General features: G+C 44.8%; 1 protein-coding gene across 1 annotated transcript in view; it reads left to right on the top strand.

Annotated features, from left to right (window-relative positions):
• Positions 1-7,384: 7,384 nt before the first annotated feature.
• The window catches only part of cmip (c-Maf inducing protein), a 41,595-nt gene continuing 26,747 nt past the window's right edge, over positions 7,385-22,232 (top strand). Inside the window, 1 exon segment of the mRNA XM_030731303.1 lies at positions 7,385-8,318. Within this exon segment, the coding sequence (XP_030587163.1) occupies positions 7,998-8,318 (321 nt within the window). The 5' untranslated portion in view covers positions 7,385-7,997.

The following is a 22,232-nucleotide window of genomic DNA, read 5'->3' as shown; positions in this document are numbered from 1 at the left end:
TATTTTCACACCAGTTTCATTTTTGAACCCTGGAAGTTGCTGCTTGGTACTATGAATTGTGCTTCCTCTGATGGCCACACTGTTTGCTATCTGTACATCATTCCTGTGGCTAACTGGAGGCACACCTAGCTGCTAGCTGTCTGCTAGGCTCAGTGAGCCTCGAGAGGCCCGGTTCATGAATCAGAACCAGACCTCTCGACTGGGTTTGTGGTGTTGGTGTCCAGGCGTTCACTTGTATTCACATGCATTTATTTGCTCTCCAGCAGTAAAACATTTACAGGAAGATTGGGAAGAAGCTGCCCCCCCCCCCCCCCCCCCCCCCAAACACCTCACTGTAACCTGTGCACTTTTTAATACTAAACTATCAAACATACGATTTTATTGCTTCTTTCAGTTCGAATGGTTTATGTCTTATGTCAGGACATAAGAATCATCTGGTCCTTAGGAGGTCTGAAATGGTTTAAATCCAACAACAACACACACACACTGTCATTATTTATTGAACCAAACTGCAGAAGCTGTGTGTGAAAATCTGAATACACACCATGTTCAGCAGCAATAACTCAGTGATGATTTTCTGTGTGATTTTTCTCAGTCATGTTGTTGAAGAGGAATTTGAGCCCACTCTTCTTTGCAGTGCCGAGGTTTGCAGCATTCATTCATGCACAGCTCTCTTCAGTCAGGTCTGGACTCTGACTGGGCCACACCTTCATCACCTTCAACCTTCATCACCAGCCCTCCACCACCATGCTCACACACACACACACCAGGTGATAAAAACCCAACCAAAATGTAAAAACTTTCATGTAAATAAAGAATGAGTACCTTTAATAAAAGTAACTGCAAGAAATAAAGTTAATCGTTTTCAGCCAGATGTCACTGCATCCAAGTCAGTTACAATCATTAAATCCATTGAGATGAATTTCTGCAGTTTTAGTTGCTGCTGCAGCTGATTTTTCCAAATTCACTGCAAACTTTTGGGACAGACAGAAGCAATGAATCTTTGGACCTAAGACAATAACTTCATAAATAAGAATAATCTGTTGGCTGAGTCTGTGACATGACGCACACTGTACAGCGGTGAGGAAGAGCTCGTGCTCCATGAGTCCAGCATATGTTAGCATTGTGAGGCTGCGTGCATATAAATCACTTCATCATAATCAAGCACACACAAAATTGGAAACAGCAGGTCACTTTATTGCCTCAAAGAATCAACTGGACTTTATTCTAAAGTAAAGACCTAGGTTCAATTGTTTCACTAGTTTCTGAATGTGAGCTGTAAAAGAGATCAAGTCATCAACTGTAATTCCTGAGTACTGAGACACTAACTCAATCTTAGAGCCCTGAACTGTAGTGATACATGAAACGTTCAGTGGTTTAGATTTTGAATTTGAGAACGCCATCAGTTTATTTTTTCAGCATTTTAAACCACAGGTTATGATGCAGTGCCCTGAAAGCTGATTCAATTCAATTCAATTTTATTTATATAGCACCAAATCACAACAAACTGTTGCCTCAAGGCGCTTTGTATTGTGGGTAAAGACCCTACAATAATACAGAGAAAACCCAACAGTCAAAACGACCCCCTATGAGCAGCACTTGGTGACAGTGGGAAGGAAAAACTCCCTTTTAACAGGAAGAAACCTGCATCAGAACCAGGCTCTGGGAGGGGGGGGTCATCTGCCGCGACCGGGTGGGGCTGAGGGGAGAGAAAAACATGCTGTGGAAGAGAGACAGAGATTAATATCAATTAATGATTAAAAGCAGAGTGGAGTATAAACAAAGTAAATAAGGTGAATGAGAAACAGTGCATTATGTGAACCCCCCCAGCAGACTAGGCCTATAGCAGCATAACTAAGAGATGGTTCAGGGTCACCTGATCCAGCCCTAACTATAAGCTTGATCATAAAGGAAAGTTTTAAGCCTAATCTTAAAAATAGAGAGGGTGTCTGTCTCCTGAATCCAAGCTGGGAGCTGGTTCCACAGAAGAGGGGCCTGAAAGCTGAAGGCTCTGCCTCCCATTCTACTCTTAAGTATCCTAGGAACCACAAGTAAGCCAGCAGTCTGAGAGAGAAGTGCTCTGTTGGGGTGATATGGTACTATGAGGTCTTTGAGATAAGATGGGGCCTGATTATTCAAGACCTTGTATGTGAGGAGAAGGATTTTAAATTCTATTCTAGATTTAACAGGGAGCCAATGAAGAGAAGCCAATATGGGAGAAATCTGCTCTCTCTTTTTAGTCCCTGTCAGTACTCTAGCTGCAGCATTTTGGATCAGCTGAAGGCTTTTCAGGGAGCTTTTAGGACAGCCTGATAATAATGAATTACAATAATCCAGCCTAGAAGTAATAAATGCATGAATGAGCTTTTCAGCATCACTCTGAGAAAGGATGTTTCTAATTTTAGAGAGATTGTGTAAATGCAAAAGAGCGGTCCTACATATTTGTTTAATATGTGCATTGAAGGACATATCCTGGTGAATGTTTTTTACTTGTGAATAATAATAATTGTGTTCTCAGTGTAGAATGTGGTTTGTAACTCTCCCCAGATTGATGGGCAGCAGCAGTTGTCTTTCCTCGTTGTCATTGTGTTAACACCCAAATGCTCTGCACCTGCAAACTGCCAAAACCTCTGATGTTCTAGTTTTCACACTTTCTTATGATCAGTTAATTTAGTGCATTTGACTATCAGCGCCTGGCTGGAAGCAATAAAACAGGATCAGTGGGACCCTGAGACCACGATGCATTCTTAGAAAAATCATTCTGAAAGTGTAAATCCAGAATTCCTCCACAGTGATATGAAAGGCTCATACAGAAAACAGTACTGCAAGTTATTGCTGCTAAATGTGTTTGTGCAAGCTAGTGAAGCATGAGGTATACACCACCTCTGCTTTTGTTCTGTCAATAATGACAAATATGTCATGTGTGCAGTTTGTGTGAGGTTGCATTTGCCTCATTTTAAGACCTGCTAAGGAGCAGATCATCGTCCTGATATTTAAAACCTTAGAACTGACAGAGGCTGGTTTCCTTCTACTGCAACTGCACCTCATTACAAAACAGCTCAAAGAAACAGCAGAATGTGGCACACAGAATAATATCCAGGTGTAAATGCATTGTTGGCATTACAGTTAAAGGAATGTGGGTTCATTTCAAGCTGGCGTATCACATGGATCATTTGAACTCGGGACCTGAATAGATTTGAAGAAAGCAGGAGTCATATAAACTGCTTTCTGAACTCTCAGATTTTTATCAGCTCACACATGATGTACTTTTCACGCTGTCTGAAATTCATAATTGGCCGGTGACAGTGCACAGTGTGAGACCCCAGAGGAAACATCATGGCTGATATGACACCCCAGCTGAATATGAAAGGAATTCCTGGTGTGCTTCCTTAATTTGGTGTCTCACCATTTACAGTAAATAAAATGGTTTCCAGGCTGCTCTGCATACTGAATGGCTCTCAACATGTTCACAGCTCATGACTCTTTGTTGTGATACACTAGGAGGTGAAATCAGTCGAACCTGAAAATAACCAAAGCTGTTGTGAAAGAGGGAGTTTTGTTTCACTTTGTACTTTTGTAACTAGTACATGAGGAAGTTTTGTAAGCTGTTTCCCGTGAGTGTCATCGATTTACGTCAGAGGAATTAAACCAGCCGATGGTCAACTGTATGTTTTGTCCCATTTGCTTCTCTGTTTTGTTGTAAGCCTCCAGAGAGCCAGGCTGAGTCACTGTCCTGCTACTCATTTGTAGGATGCAAAGAATTTACATTATACACCCAATACATAATGTGGATGCTGTACCAGGCTGTCGTGGTGGAGAGAAAGCCAGATGCCTCAGTGTCCCCTACGAAGAGCTGGATGAGGTGGCTGAGAGGAGGGAGGTCTGGGTATCTCTGCTGAGACTGCTGCCTCCGTGACGGAGGGATGGATGGATAGAGGGAAGAGAGAGGGATGGTCGATGGGTGGAGGGAGGGATGGATAAAGAGTCAGCAGAATGAAGGGTTGATCTCGGGTCCTCTTATTACACTCACTACATTTTTATAGTAAACTATCCAACCTCAGATACAGTGTTCCTATCATTCGGGGTGGTGTCATGAGAAAGTAAAGATCTGCAGTGGCTCGGGCCTTTCCTCGGGGTGAAGAAATAGGATATTCTTCAAATGCAGAGTGACCTGATCTCAGCACAGTAGAGCTGAATGTAGAGAGCACCGCTAACAAGCAGCAGCTGCAGTACAGACCTGGCGGAGCGTGGTAATGGACTCGATGTCCATGAGTTCTGGACTTCAGGCGCTCATTGGCTGCAAAGGATTTTCATCCGTTAAAAAATATTCTATTTGAAATTGTGTTAATATGTCGCTCAGTTTGACTGTAAGAAAGGCAAACAGGTAAACAGTTAATGAGAGCAAAGGGTTAATGTCAGATATAAAATGATCTTTCATTATTGCCAAATCAGTGCGTCTCTCTCTATGACACATTTCATCCTTGAATGAACTGATGTCATTTCCTCTGGATTTCATTGCCTTCTAAGATAACTGCAGTAATACAGCCTGTTGTAACTTGTCTCCAGATCAACGTTCACTGGAGGCCCGTGGTGCCCCAGCAGGAAGTGCTTTCCTGCTGGGGCACCACGGGCAGATCACGGCTGGAAAAAAGAGGCTCAAGAACGAAGGTGAGCTGTCCCAGCAGAAGCATGTAAACCTCAGAGGTGAGGCTAAGGTGGATGTTGTTGTGGTTTGGGACCCTTGAGAGGGGATGTTGTTAAGCTGCTCCCTGTCCGTTACACCTCACACACAGACACTTTTTACAGCATCTCTCTTTGTGAGCTACTTTGTCAGGTGCCCCATTAATGCATATATCTAATCAGCCAATCACATGGCAGCGACTCAGTGCATTTCAAGTTCAAACCAGTTATCACAATGGGGAAGAAAGATGATCAGTGGCTTTCAACATTATATGGACGGAGCTAGATGAGCTGGTCTGAGTGTTTCAGAAACTGGTGGTGTGACGGTGGCACACTTTGGGCCCATTTAAACACCTCAGCCTACCTGAGTGTTGCTGCTGTCCGTCCCTTTTTGACCACAGTGTCCTCACCTTCTGCTTCCAGCAGGATAATGCCTCAAAGCTCAGATCATCTCAGACTGAGAGTTCAAACGGCCTCCAAAGGAGCACCTCTGAGATGTGCTGGGACAGAGATTCTCATCATGGATGTGCCACAGCTGTGTGATGCTGTCATGTTAATATGAACCAGAATCTCTGAGGACAAAAAACGAAGACAAAAAGGGGTCCAGCCTGGACCAGCACAGTGTACCTAATAAAGTGTCTGTGAGTGTGTGTTCCTTCACCAATCTGTGGGTAAAAATGTGATCCACCTTTGGCCTGAAGTGCTTTGTGTTTGTGTGAGATGCAGTTCTGTTTGTTTCTCTGTGTATTTTTGACTTCTTTAACTGTCCAGTAATAAATATTTATACTCAGATTTTAACTTTGGAGCCCCAGGATGTCAGGGCCCAGGTTTGTGCACAGCAGGTCCATTAACAGGGCAGAGACTAGAACAGACCACTCGGTACATATTTATGGCTTAATTCTGATCATTTACTCATCAGTGATACGATCAGCATATTGTTTAAGAAGGAACACTTAAACAGAGGGCGATGACCCATAATAGATAAACTTCACCTGCATATCTGATCTGTGTGACTCACATAAATCCACCAAGATGGAAAAATGAGTGAACAGGTAACAGACCTGAAACGCTCAGGAACGTAAGAAAATCAGTCACAGCTGAAATGTAAAGCAGCAACCTGGGAAACTTTTTATGACCCACCTGTGTATATGAGTCACAGACACTGTCAGCAGTGGTTGTTTAAGTGGAAGGCCTGACTGCAGCTTCATACTAGATGAGGCATCTATGACAGATAATCTTTGAAAGATGTTTGTAATGTAAAATGACCCATCTGCATCCAAAGCTGCTCTGCTGGGTTTCAGAGGGGACGAGCATCAGACCAGCGTCCCCCGGGGGCTGCTCAGCTCATTACATTCCTTTGACTGTGGATGGGATCCTGTTGTTAGGAGGTCAGTTTAACTTTTACTACAGCGTTCATGACTACTCAACAAAAAGATTATCACAGTACCACACAAAGTTAAACTTCAGGGTATCAGTGCGTCCAGTTAAGAAGCATAAACCATGGTGAGTCCATTTCATCTGCTTTGGTGCAAATTAGACTGACAACAGGTGCACAAGAAGACACACACACCCAAACAGGGACTTACAGACCAGAGACCTCTCTTCTGATCACTCCTCACTCATTTGTCTCTATTTTTGCTTTAATGCAAGTGTCCTTGTCACATCATAGCATGAGACAGTACCTGCTGCCCAATCAGGCTGCAAAGCTCCTGCTACGGTATATCCATACAAGAAGGTTTGCTTCAAGAGTGTGGAGGAGACACCAGGAAACGAGGAGTGCAGGACAGGGCACAGAAGGCAATTAACCCAGCAGCAGCACCAACTTCAGCATCTGCTCCTTTGTGAGCGGAGGAAGAAGAGGAGCACTGCCACAGCCCTGCAAAATGACCTCGAGTGAGCTGCTGATGCAAGTTTCTGACCAAACTGTCATAATCAGACTCCACAAAGCATGGCATGAGAACCAGGCGTCCTTTAGAGCACGGAGGTCTGCCACAGGACCCTGTTCTCTCCACAGACGAGTGCAGGTTCACACAGCACACGATGCTGCTGTGGGACTCCAGTAAACATGTTTTGGTAGCAGTCAGGAGGCTGAGCTGTGGTTTGTGGTGGTTTGGCACATTCCTACTGATTAAGCGTTCTCATTCTCTCAGACACTTCAGTTTGAGCTCCGTCCACTTTATATATATATATATATATATGTGTGTGTGTGTGTGTGTGTGTGTGTGTGTACACATATATAGGTTCAGTGTGTATATATTGTGTTTAATTTCTTAAAATTCGTTCACTTTAATCGTTATTTATATTTACAAAGTTGCCTCTGAGAGCCGCAGAGAACTAACTAACTATCTATCTAACTAACTAACTAACCCATGCCTCTACGAATGGCAGATGGATGTAATCTGAATGTGTCGCAGCCGCTCCGACCATTAACATGCCCTGACTGTCTTTTCCTTCCCTGGAAAGCGGCGCCGATGCATCATTTCCTCGCAGCGGAGGATTCGCTGGAAGTCGCTGCGCCCTCCATTTTTCTGCGCGCACGGGGACGGGGAGGAGGAGGAGGGTGAGCGAAGCTTGAGCGTGCGCCCTCGGTAGACACTCAAGCGCAAAAGACACACGGCTCATCCGTTCACCTCCCTATTGACGTCAGTCCAGAGTCACGTGAACGAGCGAGGACCAATCGGTGAGGCGCTGCCGGAGAGTGCTGGCTCCTTTACACCAAGATAGGGGAAAAGACTGAATAAAAGGAAACCGTGCCAGTGAGCTTGTAATGAGCACAAAATCCCACGGAGGAGCCCGCATCCGCCGCCATTGGATACTTCTTCCCTTTTTCCCTGAATCCCAAACGTTTCTCGCGGTGGATTATTGTGTTTGGACCCGGGCGGACGGAATGGATAAGGCCATGGCCCTAACATATTGAGTAGCTCGTTGGTGGTGGTGGCGGAGGGGGAGACAGTTTCTGGGTTATTGTGCACGGAGGAAAATGGTGGATTATTTGCGGTGTGCCATGAAAACCTCCCCACATCTGGATATCCTGGCTTAAGACCCTGATCGGTGGCGTTTCTGCGCCTGTCTCGGCCGCGTCTACAGTAACCGAGGTCGTGTTGTAGCAGTTGGTAGGTAGGTACCCCCACCCCCTCCCGGCCCCCCAGCTCGAGCCGAACGACCTTTTTTTTTTTTTTTTAATCCTTATTTTTTTATATACATGCCGGATTTTTGTATTGTGGTGACTCGCTCACTCCCCCCTCCCTGAGAGCCTCATTTGGAGACAACAAAACAAACAAACAAACAAACAAACAAAACTGCTGGATTACTCAACTATGGATTTCACCAGCGGCGGCGTTGAAGGCAGCGAGCCGCACAACAATCAGTTTTATCAGTGCGAGGAGAACAAGCCTCTGCTGGGGGAGATGTCGGAGGGGAATAATAACAGCAAACTGGGCGCGGGGCCGTGCAAGAGATCCCTGCATCACTGCAGCAGCAGCGGGATGCGATACAAGCTGCTCCACGAGGGGGACATCCAGGTGTGCGTGGTCAAACACCCCCGCACCTTCCTCAGCAAGATCCTCACCTCCAAGTTCCTGCGGAGATGGGAGCCGCACCACCTCACGCTGGCAGACAGCAGCCTGACCTCGGCCACAGTCAGTAACCTTACACACACACACACACACACACACACTTATAATATGCTGCGTCTCACATTCCACAAGTAGCTTTGGTGTTTGTCTTTTCTTGTCTCGACGCGCACCCAGATTACGCACAGTCTGTTGTTGACGCAGTTGAAGAAGGCAGCCCGTCACTGCTTTCCCTCCTGCCCATAATCTAGCAGGAACACCTCTCCACCACGCCTCCATCACCTCACCCGCGACCTCTCAGCTGGCCTGGTGCTCATTTGAGGCCCCTGACGTTTTCCCCCTCATAGTCTGAGGTCATTGTTTGACTCTGGGAGGGTTTGTTCTGTCTGGATTTTAAATATTAACAGCAAAGCTCTTCTTCCGTTAATGTGTGGGAATAAAACCCATCTGTGCGGGGGAGGGAGGCAGCTTTAGGTGTGTAACATGAAACCAGCTGAAGGTCTACTCCAGCAACCTGACAAAACAAGCCTGGCGCTGCTTCCTGCCTGTCAGAGGGAAGCCAAGAGAAAGAGGATGCTGTGATGAGATGCCACCTTCTGCTCTTTTGTTTGGTCATGTGGTCACATGCGAAGGCCTATAGGTCCTGTTAATCAGCTGATGCAGCCAATGGAAACAGACCTGAGTGCCGTCCAAATGGATTCTTGAAGCAGTGGATACAAAGGAGGAATTCCAGCAGCTTTCTCCTGTTTTATAAGTGCAGGAGGAGTCCGACTCCATGCAGTAGGACTCGTGTCCGTGGGGATCGACTGTAATTGTTAGCAGAATAATTCAGCCCTGTAATTTCTACCTTCTCTTATCATCTCCCGTGACATTTTCCTCTAAGCCGGTTTATCAGCACACATTGTTTAAGGCCCTTTGGACGTCTGCCTATCACCCACAGAGTTTGTTGAACTGCTTGCTGCAGTGAGGAACATCTTGGCAGCTGTTCTTATTTCAGAAAAGACTTTTTATTTGTCTGAATTCACTGAAAATATCAATTAGGTAATCTTGAAGGTTTCTGTATGTCGCAGCTCAGCCTGCCTTAGACTGATCTCATGGGTGCAACATGCTGATCTAAGCCAAACACGTCCTGATATGTGTTATGAACACTTACAGGATGAAGTATTATGAATTATTCTTCAGTTACTTCTGTAACTACCCTCTGCAAAATGTAACTGAAATATTGTCCCTGATTGGTCGGCGTTCTGCGTTCAGATATTTTCAGATTTCTTTTCCCTGCATTTCTTTGATGTTTTCAGGCTGTTAATACGAATATGTTTTAAATGGCGTGCCTGCTTAAACGAACGACACCATGTGGTTCAAATTGGGATTACACAAAAGTGTAGTTTTTAATAGCCGATACTGATGTATGACGATTGAAATATCAGATATCTCGTCCTTTTTTCTCCTTTCAGACCCAAAACATAACCTGACTTCCCAAAAATGTATGCACAGTTATTTGAGTCCTTACTAACATAAAATGACACTGTAGTAAAATAATCCTTTTATTGTCAGAGAAAATCATGGATTACTCATTAGCTGATTTCCCTGTGTTCCCAACGGTTATAAATGCAGATACTGGCAGATCCACAGATTGCTAATATCGGCCCATATATTGGCTCATATATCGGCCCATATATGAGGATGCTCTAATTGTAGATGTTTTGGATGTGAAGTGGATGTTTCTTTAACATCTGCTGGCAGCCTTAGAAGAAAGTTTAGTGTTTTAAACGATTGTAATTCAGAAATAAATAAAATGTAAATAAAAATAGTGACATATTAATAAGAAATGATAAATGTAATGAAGCTAAACTGAACATTAAATGTTTTAAACATAAAGCTGTAACAGTCCTAGTTTAGGCTGTTTCTATAAAACCAGAAAATGAACCAACTGAAGATGATTCCTAGTTGCTGCCATGGTGAGAAACCTCCCGTATTTCTTCATCTTAGCACGATTCATTCATGATTCATGGTGCTTGTTGGCGCCTGTAGTTCCTGTGTTGTTGGCACAAACTGCTCTCAGTTTCACGGCCGGCCGTTTGTGGCCACCGTCCTCCTCTGACCCACCCGCTCAGCGCACCATCACACCGGACAGCCAGGAGACCACCTTTATGGGCTTTGGTTTTAGGCTGATGAGGAAGCTTCGTGCGAGCCTTTGGACATAAACGGCGATGAGTGACAGTTTTGATAATGCAGTAAAATTGTTATCTGTTTTTCCTGCCCAGAACTGAGAGGACCTGACCTTATTAGCATTTGCTACTAAACGTCCTGCTATGTTCAGCAGCTGCTCCCTTACTTTTTGTTCACTATTCAGTTCAATTCAATTTTATTTATATAGCGCCAAATCACAACAAACTGTCGCCTCAAGGCGCTTTGTATTGTGGGTAAAGACCCTACAATACTAGTGTTTGCGTGTAGTTTTAGTTTCATGCTGTTTTCAGTGGCTGCAGCAGAAGGATGCTGCAGTCGATGCAGAAACAGCTGCCACACCGAGGGTACGTGTGGAGTGTCCTGGAGGAAACCTCTGCTTTGCTGTTGGAACTCACAGTGATGGGTCATTTTCATCTTTGGCTCGGCCCTCAAACATTCAGCATCTCCACCCATCTTCCATACATCATCAGAGTAACTGTAAGTGTTAACACTGTTTGGCAGCTAATGCTGAAATCATGATGGATTCCTACTTTGGGATTTAGGGCAGCTCCACAGACAGTGTGAGACTCTTGTGCTGTTCACAACTAACGAATGAATCAGTGATCACACTAATAAGTTTCAGTGCTGCTGTAGTGCAATGGCAGCCTGGGCTTTGCTCTGATCGCACTACTCTGATGTGTAACAGTGGCTTGGTGCCAGCGGTTATTGATTGTGGTTGCAGTGGCAGCTTTTCGAACTTTGTCCAGTCAACATCGGCTCAGGGAGTTGGCCAGGAAGTTCTCTGTGGCAGTGGGATCAGGCTCCACATTTCTGCAGAAATCTTTACAAACATGCTGCCAAAGGATTGCTGAGTTCACAGGCTCCAATTTTCCATGTATATTATTCATTGTTGAAGTTGATTTGCAAGCAGAACTGGAACTCATGCTGAAGCCCAAGCTTATAGGCTGGATCTATTAAGCCCAGTACATTCAGCCCCATTTCGTACTCCTGTGGAGGCGAATGCTCCCCAGAACACGTTTTTATTGCCTTTATTTTGAGTCCAGCAGATTGAAGTCAACGACTGCAGATGCACCAGATTTGATTTTGAGACATTTTGGTGATCCAAAGGTCTCCTGCTGACTCACTGCCCTGTGAAAACTATTCTCACCAATCAGATGAAACAAGAGTATTTAAGCACACACGCATGTTTCTGGTTCTTATTATTAAATGATTTTTTTTAAGGAGGTGCTCTGAAGGAAAAGCTAATTTTTTCCTGTTTGGTTGGTTTTCATGGGATTTATAATCTTATATTTTTATGGAGACCAGTAGGATCTGTATGCAGCCATCTGTTTTCTTAGCCACTGGTGCAGCCGGGGTACGGCATGGACAGGTCACAGGTGTGTTGCCAGGCTTGCTCACAGAAACAGGTGAGTTAGAATCATCAAACTCAGGAGCCAGGACAGTGCTGAAAACTACAGCTCCGCACAGCCCTTTGAATAAAAATGCTTCTGTGCTTTAGATAGTTTGATTCTTCATCGAGGACTTTAAACGATGTTTGTTTAAATGGGCCCAAACCCTCTGCAGCCGTGGTTTTTTTGGTAGTTTGTGATGGTGATGCTGAGTGCATTTCACAGAGAAACACCAAAAACTTGGTAAACAGAGAATTTGTTGCAGTGCAGTTGCATTAAATTGAATTAGATTGAATTATAACTGGATGGGATTATTATGAAACCGGTGGACAATTTTTTAACTGAAAAAAATAATCTGCTTCAAAACTGCATCCAGAGGCTGTTTGAGGTTTGACTGTGTTCAGTCAGGGGAGGAGGCATTTTTAAAAAGAAAGCATAAATATAATCAAATATTTATGTGTGTCACAGAGGATAGCAGTGACAAGGAGTTATGAATGTGTATTTCACTCTGTGAATGAAAAATTAGTGTTTAAAAATGTTTTACTGGCCGATCTGTGTTCCTACCCTCACGGATGTCTGAGCTCTGGACCAAGAGGTGATGTAATAGGAGCTTCAAACCCATCTCTGAGGCTGAGCAGACACCCTCAGAGATGGGCGAGGAGCCCGGCCTTTCAGGAGGAGCTCGCAGTGAAGCTCGCAGTGAAGCCGCTGCTGCTCCGTATCACACAGAAACATGGATGAGGGAGGAAACTGGCTTTGATGAAAGTGCGCTGAAAAACATGGGAGTAACTTAAGCTGTTTCAAGCAGGAATCTTTTATTTCAAAAGCAGTTACAAAAAAATAAATTAAAAGAGCAACATTTAAAAAAAATAAAAATATCACCATGAATCTTTCTACAAACCAGCCCGGAGCCCATTTTCATGGAGCTGTCACGTAGACAGTCTGAAAATGAAACTTAGTGAGTCCATCTGAATGTGACATGGTTGGGCTGAAGCCTCAGAGACTGATGTGCACCTCAGTGCTTTGAAGCCATCAGCGGTTATGTTCACGGTGGAGTGGTGGTTAGCACTGCTGCCTCACAGCTAGAAGGTCTGGGTTCGAGTTCACCTTGGCCCCGGAGCCTCTGAGTCTGCATGTTCTCCCTGTGTCTGCGTAGGTTTCCTCCCACAGTCCAAAGACCTGCAGTTAGTGGGGTTAGGTTAACTAGTGATTTTAAATTGCCCACAGGTGTGAATGTGAATGGTTGTCTGTCTCTCTGTGTTAGCCCTGCGACAGGCTGGTGACCTGTACAGGTGTGCCCTGTGACAGCTGGGATAGGCTCCAGCCCCCCCACGACCCTGAAGAGGATAGATGGAAGGCACAAACACGAAGTGGTGTCATTTATCATAAGCTGCCTGTTAGTGACCCTCAGCCTCCTTTATTTCTAATGTGTTAATGCTGCCTGTTTGGTTTGAATGGCTGATTTATTCAGAGGTCCTTGTACACAGCAGTGGTGTTCCTGCGAGTCGTCTCCCATCCTTTGGCCCGTGGAGGCTGAAACAGGGTTCATTCAGGCTGGGAGCATGAATGTGGGGTTTTTGTGCCCGGCGATAAGTGGAGCCGAAGAACGTCGACTCTACGTCTGCACGGCGTCCCCACGACACACAGCTTTGTGCAATTGGTTCGCTGCCAAGAGGGTTTCACCTGAATCAAAGCGTTGGTTATTTTTAAAAAGCCCTCTCATGTAGAAATGTTGCTTTTGCTTCGATTTTCGCTCATCTGTTAAATGTGTTTTGTGTCTCTCGCTCGGCAGCAAGAGCGAGAGTTGTGACTCATTCTTCGTTCCTTCGACAGACCTTCCTGCCACGGCCGTGCTCTGAAGCATAACCTACATCACATTTACGTAAGAAGGCTGCTAAGTGCAGGAAAGCACTTCCTGTATTTCGTCTCACTCACAAAAGGCGAGAGATGAAAGGAATCTGATCATTTTAGGCTCATTTTAGATGGTGAGGTTGAACCCGTGTTTGTGTCACGTTTGTCCAAATAGTCAAATGATTTTGCACGAAGCAGCATCGCTGATCTGTCTCTGATCTGCACTAGAACAGCTGAACTGGTTCCATTGTTCTTATCTGAGGATGCCGCTCCGTTACTCTCTCAGCTTAGACCAAAACATTAGAAACGCACTTCAGTTTGCTTTAATGGCTCGTTAGTTGGACATTAGAGACGGTTTAAAGTAACATTTGCTTGATGGGAAATTAAAAGGAGACCAAATAACTGCAAAAGATGCAAATTGACCATAAATAGACTCAAAATGACTAAACATGCCACAAGGCCACAAATGACTACAAAAGATGCAAAATAACCACATACGTGCTTCAGATGACTAAAAAATGATGCAGAATGACAGCAGTCTCAAAAAGATGGAAGATAAGCAAAATGTTGGAAACCTGTTTTTAAGCATTTTTTGTGTTTTATGTAAAAACACTGCAGGAAGTTCCTTTAAAGTGGGTTCAGGCTTGCAGATGATCTGCTGTGGGGACCCTGCAGATTCAGGCTTAAACAAAGATCCACACCAGCCAAAATAACACTTGTACAAACAGGAAAATAAATATGTATTTGCACATGTTGCATATTGTCATTGTCATGTGGCGTTTCCATTTTGACTGAACTTCGAGCTGTAACACCAAACCCAGGATGTAAACCTCCCACCAGGACCTGGAGGTGTCCACCTGTGTGGGAGGTGAGAACGTTCCACACCTGAGGGAGGTTAGAGGACACGGCTCAGAGCTGTGGCTTTAAAAAAGGTGAAGGCTAAACTGATCTCCATCAACAACTGCAATGCAAGAAAGTGTTGGTGAATGAAATCATGCCACAGAGCAAGCTTACAGCAAGAGCCATCAGTCACTTTATTCCACTTATCCAAGTTGGGGGTGGAGCCATGGAGGGAGGGTACACCTGGACAGCAGGGATAACACTACACTGGTCGCACCTACGGTCAATTTAGAATCAACCACACGGCTTCAGAGGTACCCACAGCATATAAACACCACACTAGAAAGGCCAATTGGTGGATTTGAACCCAGGACCTTCTTGCTGCGAGGCAGCAGTGCTAACCACCACACCACTGTGCTGCCCTGCTTTATGAATCTCCATGAAAATAAAAGACAGTGAATATTGGTGAAAGTGAAACCCTTAAAGAGTTCTGCTGAGTTCCAGCTTTTTGGTCTAAAGCAGCTGACTCAGAAAAGTCTTCAGTATTTCTCTCAAACCGAGGCTGGAGCAGCGACTCGGTTTGAAACTCCGTTTTTAGCATTTATGACTGAACAGATTATTTATAGGAGAGTTTCTGTTAAAGTGTCACATCAGTGACAGTTTCAGCTCAGCTGTCAGAACTCCCCTAGTTTAAAGGAAAAAAAAAGACTTCCTGATGTGGTTGCATAATGCGTCATTCATCAACCCCTAGCACCTATCTCCACCATCTCTAAAAGAGGCCTAAACAGCAGTGTGATTGATTATGAGCTGCACAAAGGCAGGAAACTCAAATGTATAATTTGGAACCTTTTTAAATGAGGAATAAAGCTCAGAGCTGCTTCTGCAGGGGAGGATTTGACACTTGGAGTCCTGACCTGCAAAATGAAATCCTAAATGTTTACATTGATTTTGCTTTTAAAATGAACCCTCGGTCCTTTTAATACAGCACCACACGTGCCACCGACCTTACATCCACAGCTATGGTCAGTCGAGGAACAAAGGAACATCACAGAAAGGCCTCCAGTTTCCAATCTAGACCCTTCTTGCTGTGAGGTGATGTTGCTAAAAGCCCCAGTTTTTTACTCTGAGGATGTGAAGTAAACTTCTCTGACGAGTTTACAGAAGCAGAGGATAAAAGCATGCATCCATGCAGGCGTATTGCTTCCAAAAGCAGGATGATGGATGTTTTTGCTGTTTTGTTAATACAAAATAAAGAGAAGAGAAATGAGGTCTGAGCAGACCTCCCTGACAGGCCACCGTACTTCAAAAATGGATCCTCCCAGTCTGTGTTGGAACACATTAGGCAGAGAGTCGGGAATGATGGCTCTGCCTGCCAGATTGACGTATGATATTTAAAATAGATTGTTCCCCTTATTCTGCCTTATGTGTGTCAGTGAGGAAAGTGAAGGAAAGCAGAGAAACCAAAGGTTGCACCTGTGAGGAGCTAAAGGAAAACCTGCAGCAGTGTTTGCAGTCACGCCGTTCAGGAAAGCTGTGGGCTGAAGAAAGCCGTAGCGAGCCGGGGCCGTGGGAGCTGCACACAGCGCTCTCTGTGGCTCAGCGCTCCAAACGTCGTTTTCCACCTCAGCCAAAGTTTCCATCTCCCACCTCTTTGCATTTCGGGTTTTCACTCAGAGCCACTGTCTCATTGTTTGCATGATTTTTGTGATTGATGCACAGCTGTGTCACATGATCACAAACAGGAACAAAGGAATTTTTGATGTGATGTTGGCAGCGTTTTTCATTTTATCATAGCTTTGTGTAGTTTGAGTCTTTAATTTCAGTCCCAAAAACACATTTGAATCAAGTTTTCCTCACAAACATCTGAGGAAATTATTTCATACGAAGTTTTTTTGCAGGGAAAAAAACATTTTGTAATAATTCCGTTTTTTAAAAACATATTTCCATCATACTTCTCACACTTTCAAGTCCATGCAAACTACTCAACGTGCTAGTGACCACAGCCATCACTGAGGTTCTCAGTGCAGCGTCGTGTACCTCTGTGACCGATGTCACAGCAGCTTGGTGGCCTTTGACCCCTGTGACATCATCAGCTGTTCTTTGTTTGCAGTAGTTTTGACTGAAACACCCAAAATCAAAACAGCATCTTTGATCGGCTCCTCCCCTCTGCTCTCACTCACCGAGCACAGCACTTCATTTACTGTAAAGTAGAAGAAGAAACAGCCTTTATTGTCCCGCAAAGGGGAAATTCAGGTGTAACAGCAGCCATAGGTATATAAATTCACAGTTGAAAACAATATATAAAAAACAAATTAATAATAATAATAATAATGATAATAATATATACTGTACAGGAATATAATAGAATAGAATAGAATGCCTTTACTGTCATTATACAGGATGTACAATGAGATTGGAAATAAGCACTGTCTTCAATTCATATTAGGTCAGGTGAGCAGTGTGCAGTAAAGACTCTCACACTGAGATGAAAGTAAATTAGTAAATTGTGTGGAGGCACTGATGTGCGTGCTGTTTAGATGCTTCATAACTGTGTTTCATTTACATAGAAAATGTATCAGGACTCAATGAAAGAATTGGATCAATAAGCAGCTGATGGACCAATCAGAAGATGATCTCATCAGTGTTGGGGGGGGTCTCGATTTACTGACAGTGGCACTAACAATGATGTTTAAAGGTGAACTTTTGATGACATCTTTGTGATACTCATATGATGATATTGTAATATTGCAGATTTTGTCCAGTTCTGGTTACAGAGTCTCCACTTCAGTTTGGATTGGCAGGAATAATTATCCAGTCTTTTGAATAATAAACTGCTGCTGAGCTTCATCTTTCTCACATGGCCACTGACTGAGTCTTCATACTCGATTAAACACAAAGGAAAGAATCATGTAAAAATAAGTGTGTGTTTCTAATGAGGAAAATTAAGATTGTGGTGTTTCCTCGTCAGCAGGGACTGTGGTTAAAAGCCCACTTTGCTTCTTGGGGTTGTGTTTGGCTGCAGACGCCAGAACAGGAAGACAAGCACATCCAAACGAGCATTGGTAGGTCAGCTGACCTCAATAATCGGTTTGTCTCAATCAGAGAAGTGATGAGTGGTCCGAAGATGTGGATGAGGAGCTGGTAAACAGGAAGTAGGTGAAAACAACATGAAGGCTACAGTGTCATGTGGGAATGCGTCTATCAGACGTGACACAATTAAAACCAGCCCACCCTCCCCTCTCATTGGCTGCCTTTTGACCTCATTGACTTTCCTCTGCTGTGGATGTGCAGCTCCACGGGCGAGCCGTCGTCCCTTGTACACGTCTTTAAAGGGCGCGGCTTCCTGGCTGCTTCACGATGTAAAGCTTATTCAGAGCCTCCTGCTCAGTGTCTGAGGACGAGGCTCTCAGGCGGACCTGTCGGAGCAGAAACTAGACCACGCCCACGTGAACTGTGCCAGACCCTGGTCACAGTTCAGAGGGTCACCTAGAGAACATGATGGCGCCGTACTAACAGCAAATGGTTCGAGTAGTTTCTGATTTCTGCCATTTTTAACGTTTCTGACAAACTATGTTAGACATATATGACGATTCATTTATTTAAACTTTGATTATTGAAGGGGGGTCAGGTAGTGCTACATGCCCTATATATTTCTGAGTCAATAATAAGGTTTTTCTAATTATTGATGAGTCTGCACTGATATAAATACCCCACATGTTGATGTCCAATCCAAAGTATCCTGAAATCTGAGAATTCAGAAAATCAAACTGCAGTTATTGAATAAACGCTGTTTAAAAATGGCGCATTTTAAAATATGAAGTGACTGGGTGAAGATCCATATATGGGAACCTGATTTGCACCATAAACATACCCTGCCTGGCCAAAAAAAAAAAAAAAGTCGCCCCCCAAAAAAAGGTCACACACTAATATTTGGTTGGACCACCTTTAGCTTTGATTACAGCGTGCATTCGCTGTGGCATTGTTTCGATAAGCTTCTGCAATGTCACAAGATTTATTTCCATCTAGTGTTGCATTAATTTTTCACCAAGATCTTGCAGTGATGATGGCAGATTCAAAGCCTTCTCCAACACATCCCAACGATTCCCAGTGGGGTTGAGGTCTGGACTCTGTGGTGGCCAATCCATGTGTGAAAATGGTGTCTCATGCTCCCAGAATCACTCTTTCACAATTCAAACCCGATGAATCCTGGCATTGTCATCTTGGAATATGCCCGTGCCATCAGGGAAGAAAAAAATCCATTGATGGAATAACCTGGTCATTCAGTATATTCAGGTATTCAGCTGACCTCATTCTGTGAGCACATAATGTTGCTGAACCTAGACCTGACCAACTGCAGCAACCCCAGGTCACAGCACTGCCCCCACAGGCTTGTACAGGAGGCACTCGGCATGATGGGAGCATCACTTCACCTGCCTCTCTTCTTACCCTGATGCGCCCATCACTCTGGAACAGGTAAATCTGGACTCATCAGACCACATGACCTTCTCCCATCGCTCCAGAGTCCAATCTTTATGCTCCCTCTTTATGCAAATTGAAGCCTTTTTTTCTGGTTAGCCTCACTGATTAGTGCTTTTCTTAAGGCTGCACAGCTGTTCAGTCCCAATCCCCTGAGTTACCTTCTCATTGTGTGTGTGGAAATGCTCTTACTTTCACTATTAAACACAGCTCTGAGTGTTGCTGCTGTTTTTCTTCGATTTGATTTCACCAAACGTTTAAGTGATCGCCGATCATTCAGGATCTTTTTCCGGCCACATTTCTTGCTGGAAGACGATGGGTCCCCACTATCCTCCTGGTTTTTAGTAATGCGTTGGACAGTTCTTAACCCAGTTTTAGTAGTTTCTGCATCTCCTCAGATGTTTTCTCTGCTTGATGCAGCTGATGATTTGACCCTTCTCAAACAGACTGACATCTCTTCCACGACCACGCGATGTGTCTTTGGACATGTTTCAGAAATGAGAAGCAACTCATTGCACCAGTTGGGGTTAAATAACTTGCTGCCAGCTGAAAGATAATCGCCCATGCAGTAATTATCCCATTGGAGGCTCGTACCTGTTTGCTTAGTTAAATCCAGGTGGCGACTTTTTTTTTTGGTCAGGCAGCGTATCTTCCAATAACCCTGCAGGTTTAAGTCCTTCAGTTTTTGCCGCCCTGATGTGTCATCCAGCTCGCGTCCTTGAGACGTCTGGAGCTTGTTCATCATCAGACCACAACAAGCAGTAAAACCGAGGCCTCACTTCTACCAGCTTCCCCTGAACGCCACAATCTGATTCTGGATCAGAATCTAAAACAAAGATGTGAGCAACACCTGAAGTGAATTTCAGTAGAAAGTGTGTGTGTGTGTGTGTGTGTGTGTGTGTGTGTGTGTGTGTGCGCGCGCGCATCTGTAGGTGTCATGAAGAAGCTTTAAAGTGTAAAGCCTGAGCTGTGAAAGTCATTTATTATCAGTGGTATTTTTGGGGTGTCATTACTTTTGCTGCCGCTGTGTTAGATTCGTGCCATCACTTCTTTCTCCACGGAGGCAGAGCCAAAGACAATCAGCCCTCTGCATTTAACCTGCACGTGCTGGCTTTGTTCATAGGCCGTGTAACCTACTGCACATTCACCTTCACCTTCACATCCACAACACAACCAGGAACACACTCATTTGTATCTCTGAGTTGCAGTTTTTGAGCTTTCGCACCAACATTCATCATAAATCAGGAAAACCGCAGTGAAATAAATAAGTGGTTCTCTGGGTCCCGTTCATTTCCATAAGTGTGAAGTGTAACTGTTAGTGTTGTGATAGAAAGTTTGTTGTTGTGTGTGCTGCTCAGCAGGTCTTGTGTGTTACTTGCTGCAGAACGTCCCAGTGAACCATGTTGTTGTGACCATATCTGTACATTTGTGTATTGCTCCAGTATTTTTATTAAACACCTGAACAGCAGAAGCAGATTTGGCCACGTTCCCCTTTCTGATTCACTCTCTGATTGTGTGTTTGTGCTCGTGTGACCAACAACACTGACTGACAGCAGCTCACAGCGGTGTAGTTTACAGGCCTGTTTTCCACAGTCGCAGGTGTGTGTGTGTGTGTGTGTGTGTGTGTGTGTGTGTGTGTGTGTGTGTGTGTGTGTGTGTGTGTGTGTGTGTGTGTGTGTGTGCACTCCTTGAGTCGGATTTACAGTTTGCTTTGGGTTAACGTTGTGTTGGGACCCGGGAGTCGAGCTGCTGCTGCTTTTAATCACATCCCTGGTGTGTTGACCTCATCCTCATACTGTTAGCAAAGGAAGAGAAGTCCAGGATCTGTTCTTATTGTATCTGATTGGTTGTTGTCTGAACTCTTTAGCAGGTCGTATTCTACAAACCTGAAGATCCCGTTTTAATCTCAGCCCGTAAACATCAAAATCACTGAAGGCATTTTGGTTTTTGGTAAGTTTGCTGTTTTTTTATTTAAAAAATGGAACAAGGATGTTTTATTCTCCACCATCTCCTAATTGGAAGGTTGGTGGTTCGAGCCCCAGCTGCTTCAGTCTGCCAATGTGTCCGTTGAGTGTGAGGGTTAGAAAGCACTTAGGTGTAGTGTGAGTGAAGCATGCTGTATAAAGGGCTCCAGTCAATTTACTTATGTTCAGTAAGTAACGGTGCTTAAATCTTCTTTGCGCGCTTTGAGTCGGGAAGCCGACAGCCTGCTGCGCTCCCGGCCGGAGGGGCGGAGACACTCACTGTGATGGAGCGCGACGTGAGGAGGGCGTTTAGACGTGTAAACACCAGGAAAGCGGCTGGACCAGACGGTATTAGTGGACGTGTCCTTAAGACCTGCGCTGACCAGCTGGCACCTGTGTTTACACTGATATTCAACCTCTCACTGAAACTGTGTGTGATTCCCACCTGCTTTAAAAAGTCCATCATAGTCCCTGTCCCAAAGAAACCACACCCCAGCAGCCCCAATGACTTCAGGCCCATAGCGCTCACCTCTGTGGTGATGAAGTGTTTTGAGAGACTCATCAAGACATTCATCACCTCCTCACTGCCCACCACCCTCGACCCACTACAGTTTGCATACCGGCCAGACAGATCCACAGATGACGCCATATCCTTCCTCCTCCACAAGACCCTTTCACACATAGACACTGGTAAGGGGAACTATGTGAGAGTGCTGTTTGTAGATTACAGCTCAGCATTCAACACCATAGTTCCCTCCAGGCTGGTCTCTAAGCTGCTGGACCTGGGCCTGGGCCCATCCCTGTGCAGGTGGGTTCACAGCTTCCTGACCAGCAGACCACAGGTGGTACGAGTGGGTCACCTCACCTCATCCTCCCTCACCCTCAACACTGGATCCCCCCAAGGCTGTGTGCTCAGCCCTCTGCTGTACTCACTGTACACCCATGACTGCGAGGCCACGTCAGAGTCCAACGTCATCATCAAGTTTGCTGACGACACTGCTGTTGTGGGACTAATCTCTCACAATGAGGAGACAACCGACAGGAGAGAGGTCTCCCGCCTGGAGAACTGGTGCCAGGAGAACCACCTCCTGCTCAACGTCAGCAAAACAAAGGAACTGATCGTGGACTTCAGCAGGAAGCAGCAGAGGGACTACCATCCACTTGTCATCAGTGGTGCTGAGGTGGAAAGAGTGGACACTTTCAAATACCTGGGAGTGACCATCTCACAGGACCTGTCCTGGACTCATCACATAAACATCACTGTGAAGAAG

Source organism: Archocentrus centrarchus, chromosome 6 (genome assembly GCF_007364275.1).
Source record: "Archocentrus centrarchus isolate MPI-CPG fArcCen1 chromosome 6, fArcCen1, whole genome shotgun sequence".
NCBI classification, from domain to species: Eukaryota; Metazoa; Chordata; class Actinopteri; order Cichliformes; family Cichlidae; genus Archocentrus; species Archocentrus centrarchus.
Note: the sequence above shows the minus strand (reverse complement) of the source record. Positions and strands in the feature narration are given on the sequence as shown.